The sequence below is a fragment of the Hylaeus anthracinus genome, unplaced genomic scaffold (assembly GCF_026225885.1).
Source record: "Hylaeus anthracinus isolate JK02 unplaced genomic scaffold, UHH_iyHylAnth1.0_haploid 0, whole genome shotgun sequence".
Taxonomy (NCBI): Eukaryota; Metazoa; Arthropoda; class Insecta; order Hymenoptera; family Colletidae; genus Hylaeus; species Hylaeus anthracinus.
Window position 1 is genome coordinate 25,334,009 of NW_026533254.1, and position 7,190 is coordinate 25,341,198.

A 7,190-nucleotide genomic window follows, 5' to 3' on the forward strand; every position below is an offset into this window, starting at 1 on the left:
GCGTAGCTCATACTACTGCGGTCGCTCCGTTTTCTGTTAATATCTCTTTAACGAAGCCTCGGACAACATTTTCGCTAAGGAAAAATTTGTTTCAAATCACCAAAACCACCCTTTTCAAGGACCTCCAACGTTTTTGGAACAGACTGTACATCCAAGAACGTGCCGAGGAAGTTAAACGTTTTGTGAAATTATGTTGGTGTTGAAGGGGATTCTTTGATACTGAGAGACCGAGGGTGTAATATGGTTTTGTGTCAACCCTTTGCATTTTTTGTTATTTCTGTGACTAGAAACGATTTAAAGGAGAAACAGCATCGAAATAAAGACACTGAAATATCAATATCGTTGGAACTGAAAGCTTTCTGCGGGTCACTAATTTTCTGTAGACTTGTCAAAAACGTTCCCAAAGATAACAAAAGCTAACCCGATTAAATCCCTAAGTGGATTGACCGTTGTATAAAAGAGTTATGTATACAAAATCAAATCAAATCAAATCCAATCGCTGCCTTAATTCCTCTTCCTGTTGTATATCATTTAAACAATAAATGCAACAGATCAAATGAAATCAAACCCAATGAGTTATGTATACTTTGTCTCTATTTCTTCCACAATTCTTGCAATTGGAGGTTGAAGAGTGTATTATGCACCAGATGGCAAACATTGTCCCAAATAAATCTCTAAGAGAATTGACTTTTGTATAAAAGAGTTGTATCATACTTTGTCTCTATTTCTTCCACAATTCTTTGCAATTGGAGGTTGAAGAGTGTATTATGCACCAGATGGCAAACATTGTCCCAAATAAATCTCTAAGAGAATTGACTTTTGTATAAAAGAGTCGTATCATACTTTGTCTCTATTTCTTCCACGATTCTTACAATTGAAGGTTGAAGAGTGTATTATGCACCAGATGGCAAACATTGTCCCAAATAAATCTCTAAGAGAATTGACTTTTGTATAAAAGAGTTATATCATACTTTGTCTCTATTTCTTCCACAATTCTTACAATTGAAGGTTGAAGAGTGTATTATGCACCAGATGGCAAACATTGTCCCAAATAAATCTCTAAGAGAATTGACTTTTGTATCAAAGAGTTATATCATACTTTGTCTCTATTTCTTCCACAATTCTTTGCAAATGGAGGTTGAAGAGTGTCTTATGCACAATCTTTTCCAAGGTGTGCAACAGTCTCGAACAACTTTGCATAAAAGAGTTGACCAACTTCGTCTCCATTTCTTCGACCGTTCGTGTAATAGGAGGTGGAAGAGTGTCACGTGTACTCTTTGCTCGTGATCTAGTCTAGATCATCTAGAGGCGGCAACCTCCAGCTGAGGCTACACCACGAAACGGTCTCCTTACGTAAAGCATTGCGAGCATAGATTGGCAGGCTTCCAGGCGCAATGCGGCACACGATCGCGAGCGCCTACGTCCCCTTTAAGCATGCAAAAGGGTGGTCGCAAGTTGCCCCTCGATCTCGATTACCACACGCCGTGCAGATCGATTGCTGATTTTCCTCCATGTTTTTACCTTAATTTATCTATCTATCCCAGCGGGTCACCGATTTTTTTATGGCTACCTGCCACGAAGCTGGACATTCGGTAAAAATTTCACTCAATTCTCATTTACGATTCTCAAGTAAAAAACTAATCGGTTGCTTGGCGATTTTTTGATAAAAAAAAATTGTATTTTTAGATCTCGTCCAAAATATACGTTTTCAACGTTTTCGGGGACGAGAAACACGATTCTGAAGTCAGTTTCTAGACGAAAAAAAAATGTTATCGCGTGGATTACTTACAAAACGCTATTCTTCTTTGGGTTAGGTCTGGAAACTATCCCAGGAAAATTATTTTTGTTACCTATAATGACCCTCCAAAATCGTGACTCAAGAATGGCTTGTCAATTTTAATCGTCCATAACTTCCTCAATTCTTAACCGATTTAATGAATAAACATGTCGTTGGAAAGCTCTTTTCAGGCCCAATAAAAGTTACTTAATGCTAAAAAAGAACGCTGAGATGGCTTTATCATCCTCAAAATTCGAGTCAAAGATCACAAACCTCAAAAACACTTGCGAATTTTTTTGAGACCCTTACAATGTTCGTAGCGGGTCACTGATTTTTTTATGGGTACCTGCCATGAAGGCGGACATTCGGTAAAAGTTTCATCCAATTCCCATTTACGATTCTCAAGTAAAAAATAATCACTTGCAAAAGCTTGGCGATTTTTCGATAAATAATAAATTTATTTTTAGATCTCGTCCAAGATATGGTTTTCAACGTTTTCGGGGACGTGAAACACGATTCTGAAGTCGGTTTTTCGATTCATCTTCACAATAGATACCTATGAAAAAATCGGGGAACCGCTGAAACAGTTATAAGGGCTTCAAAAAAATTCGTAAGTGTTTTCGAGGTTTGTGACCTTTGACTCGAATTTTGAGGATGATAAAACCATTTCAGCTTTTTTAGCATTAAGCGACTTTTATTAGGCTTTAAAAGAGTTTTCCAACGGCGTGTGTGTGAAGTAAATCGGTTAAGAATTGAGGAAGTTATGAACGTTTAAAGTTGCCAAGTCAATCTTGAGTCACGATTTTGGTCAATTTCCCAAGGGTCATTGAGAATAAAAATAATATTACCCAATCATCACGAAATTCGGTATCTATAGGGTTTTTTTTAGGTGCCGAATCCGAATATGGTGTTATTTTTGCTTTAAAAAATTTTCCTTGGCTAGTTTGCTCACAAATGTTGCTAGTACCATAAGCGGTCTTTTGGCGATAACTTGAGAAATCATTTTTCTAAAATATTTCAACTATTTTTACTGAGTTTCTCGCTCAACCACCCTCTAGCTCAACCCTTTGAGGTTCGATGGAAATAGACCTGAAGTAAAATATCTATTTCAAATAATGAATAGTAAATAAATATTTGAACTCGGATCGTGCATGCATTTTTGAAAAATAAAATATTTTATTTGCCGATAACAAATGAAATAAATCAAATTATTCCGAACTATGGCGCGAATACTTTCAGTGTCATTCGAATCAAATATTCCAAATATTACCCGAAAAATTTCTTTGTAAACGAATAAAATATTTTGAAAAATACTTGCGCGATCCGAGATCATATATTTTACTTTTGAAAGATATATGCACGATCCGAAATCAAAGATTTCTACGAAGATACAAGCACAAGACAAACAAGTAACAATTTTACAAGCTACGCTTCATCCCCTGCAACAGCGTCAACAGGATAAAGCTAATCTCATTCACGCGAGATCCTTGGGAATCCCTCCGTCGTTGAATTCAAAAATCCAGGTCGCGGGAGGCTCCGAATGACCACCGTATACTAAACGGGTACAAACGATTCTAAAGAATCGGGAAAAAACAGATTTTAAATATCTTGAAAATTAACGAACTTCACTCTTACGCGGAACAACAATTGCTTGTAACATTTAAACCATCGAGGTACAAACGAAACGAAAAGCGATACAAACGGGTACAAACGATTCTAAAGAATCGGGAAAAACCGATTTCAAAAATCTCGATGTCGGGTGCTGACCATTTTTTGAATTTTTTTTTAAATTATTAATTGGTCGAGGTACAAACGAAACTATTAGAGGTACAATCAGGTACAAAGTGCTATCGTTTTCTATAAAAAAAAAATTAATTTTCGAAAAGTCTGGTGCCAAGTTCACATAGCTGATTTCGCTCGCGTATTTCTCCGGTCAATTTTCTGTTCCCTTTGGAGTTAACCGAGACTCGAATTACCTACACTATATTCAAATCACATTTATAGTGTGGAGTTAGCCTAGCCTCGGTAAAGTTAGTCTCGCAACAAATTCAGCGAATTCGTTTGAACGACTCGGATTCGGTTCTGTTTCGGTGAAGAAATGTTCCGATTCCAGCGCAATTCCGGTCCCCCTGTAGGACCTCGAAAGGGTTAATCGTTCGGTTCGTCTACGCAGACGTCATTCCCCGCGATATACAGGGTGTCCCAAAACTCGGGGAGGAGCCGGAAATGGGGGGTAGCTGAGACGATTCTGAACAACAATTTCCTTTGCAAAAATGTCGGATGGGGCTTCGTTAAGGAGATATTAAGCGAAAACCCCGACCAATCAGAGCGCGCGTAGACCGTTGGAGCGGCCGCGGTAGCGTAGGCTACGCGCTAGGTCGATGCTTCGATGCACGTCGAGTCACTTGTTCGCGCGCAAGCGCGGCCGCCAGCGCGTAGCCTACGCTACCGCGGCCGCTCCAACGGTCTACGCGCGCTCTGATTGGTCGGTGTTTTCGCTTAATATCTCCTTAACGAAGCCTCATCCGACATTTTTGCAAGAAAATTGTTGTTCAGAATCGTCTCAGCTACCCCCCATTTCCGGCTCCTCCCCGACTTTTGGAACACCCTGTATACAACGTTTCAGTCCTCCTGGCGCAAACAAACGGTCGGTGGTTCTCGCGACCACCGAAAATACAAAATCTCGAGTGTCTGTTCGCGATCGGGAGACTTTTGAAAAGGTTCTCAGCCACGGTAACGAACAAAGGAGGCTCGTCTCCTCCGGGGCTCCGAGAGGCGCTTCCAGTTTTAAATCCGTCCCAACTGGAACGCCTGTCTTCGAGGACCCGGAGTAATTGTTCTTTGGAAAGCAATCCGTCTAATTTTCCGGTGGTCTAAATCCGCGAAAGGCTTTTCCCCGGAATAAAGGCTGGAGATTCCTGTCGCGAGATAAAAGATCGGTCACCTCCAACAAAAGGCTCTGGTGCACCGTGTTCCCAGCATCCTGGCTCGACAGCGCCAACACCAGCAACGTCACGATGCCAGCGACAACGAGCGCTCGCCTAATCGCCGCGAATACGTGGCGACGGGGTGTCATCTTCTCCCGATGCACGGTCTTCCTCTTGTACTCATGTCGAACTGAAACAGAGAGGTCCCAGTTAGTGTTATCGATGCCACTAGTTTACAACCAAAATGTACATTCTATGCCGCAATTCTTTTTTCTTGTGTATTTTGGCTTACTAGACTCGAAAATCGAAAGAAGAAGTTTTTCTATGGATAGGTTTCTTTTTATATGAATTTTTGAATTTTCAATGTTTTGACCTCTTCATAGCGTGTACAATAAGAACTGTTTATAACTCTTCTTCAATTACTACAATTTTTGTCCAGCCTACGTGAGATTTTTCTTAGTTATTCTCCATATTGCGGTGTAAAATATACGACACTAAATTAACGGAGATATCATTTATAATTATTACTATAAATTGATGCAAACGTGTGAAATTCTTAATACTGGTATACAGTTAGTGTTATCGATGGCACTAGTTTACAACCAAAATGTACATTCTATGCCGCAATTCTTTTTTCTTGTGTATTTTGGCTTACTGAACTCGAAAATCGAAAGAAGAAGTTTTTCTATGGATAGGTTTCTTTTTATATGAATTTTTGAATGTTCAATGTTTTGACCTCTTCATAGTATATACAGAGGTGGGTAATATTTGTAGAATGAATATTTCAAATACTATTTCAAATGATAGATTCATCGTGATTCAAATAAAATAGTATTTCAAATGGGATAGAAAATTTCAGCAAATAAAATCTTTTACTTTGATAATGTAAAACGTAAAATAAAATAGTTCATTTTGGTAATCTATAGTTAAAGCATGAAAATAAATATATTATTTTGATAATCTAACATATAAAATAAAATCTGTTTCATTTTAATAAGATAAAGCATAAAATAGAATACTTTCCGTAGTTGTTAATTCGAAAATAAACTGTGTATGTATGATACAAAGATGGAGAAACTATTTCTCGCAAATATTATGATTTCTTGCGATTGAAGAATATCTCTTTCCATCATTCATTTTATGAAGATCCTTATTGAAGATTCTTAATAGAAGTACTCATTGAAGAACTACATTTAATGTATGTTTATAATGCAGAGGAAAAGTACTTCGTTCGTTTTAGATTACCAAAATAAATATACTTTTCATCCGACTTCGAAAAAGGAGCAGTTACTCAATTCGATATATACATATATTTTTTTTTACACTATAATTTAGTAAAATAAAATATTCCGAACTATGGTACAAATATTTCCAGTGTTTCTCAAAGAAAATATTATTTGAAATATCATCTTGAAAATTTCTTATGACAAATAAAATATTTTATTTTTAAAAATATATGCACGATTCGAAATAAAATATTTATTTACTATTTAAAATACGTATTTTACCCAGCTCCGAGTGTATACAATAAGAACTGTTTATAACTCTTCTTCAATTACTACAATCTTTGTCCAGCCTACGTGAGATTTTTCTTAGTTATTCTCCATATTGCGGTGTAAAATGTACGACACTAAATTAACGGAGATATCATTTATAATTATTACTATAAATTGATGTAAAATGTGAAAGTCTTAATACTGGTATAAACTACCAGAGAAACAGGACATCACATCACATTAAAACACATCGTGTTATACTATTCCATAGAGTTTTCCTCATGGTACGGAATATTATTATAATAAAGAGTTTTCGAAACCCTGGCATCGTTTCTCAAGACATCCGTACATACGTACAAGTAATCGGTTTCATAACCGCTGACCGTGGCGTTGCGTATTCAATTACACTACGTTTCTCAAGCATTTTCCAGGTGAATACTAACGACGGAAACTCTATTAACCATAACACCAACGTTTGATTGCTAATTGAATTGTTTAATTCAACCTAAGCCAATTTCCGTCAACCAATGCTACGTTCTAAACATCCGATAATAGAAATAAATTCAAGAAGCGATTTTTCCACGAATCGTTCTTTTCTTATTCAACCCACAGCGGTTGCTTATTCAACAAAGTTCCCGAGGCCAACCATACGTGTAATACTTGGAAAGTGGAACGACGGATTCGAGGATCGATTACGTTTTATCGAAAACGTTTGCATGAGATCGCACAACCCAAGGGCGCACGCCAAATGGAAACGTTTCTTTTAGTTAAATTTGATACATCTCTTAAGCTGGCTGGACCAAATCAACAGAATTATGTCGGACTTGGTGGAATAATTAGTACTTATTTTGTACCAATTTGTACCACCAACAGAAATTTTGTACCTCGTACCGTTTTCAAGAAAATCGTGGCGCTGCTAGATTAAAATTAAGGCTAGTGGATAAAAATGTTAAAAATTAATCAAAATGAAAAAATCGAAGCGGATATATT

General features: G+C 37.3%; 2 protein-coding genes across 2 annotated transcripts in view; one reads left to right on the forward strand and one right to left on the reverse strand.

Annotated features, from left to right (window-relative positions):
- LOC128889814 (uncharacterized) overlaps window positions 1–7,190 on the forward strand; it is a 24,206-nt gene that overhangs the window by 12,203 nt on the left and 4,813 nt on the right. The gene's annotated exons all lie outside the window — the stretch shown is intronic.
- The window catches only part of LOC128889774 (carbohydrate sulfotransferase 11), a 20,831-nt gene that overhangs the window by 11,251 nt on the left and 2,390 nt on the right, over window positions 1–7,190 (reverse strand). The window contains exon 2 of the mRNA XM_054147742.1: window positions 4,722–4,894. Within this exon, the coding sequence (XP_054003717.1) occupies window positions 4,722–4,894 (173 nt within the window). The remainder of the gene's footprint in view (window positions 1–4,721; window positions 4,895–7,190) is intronic.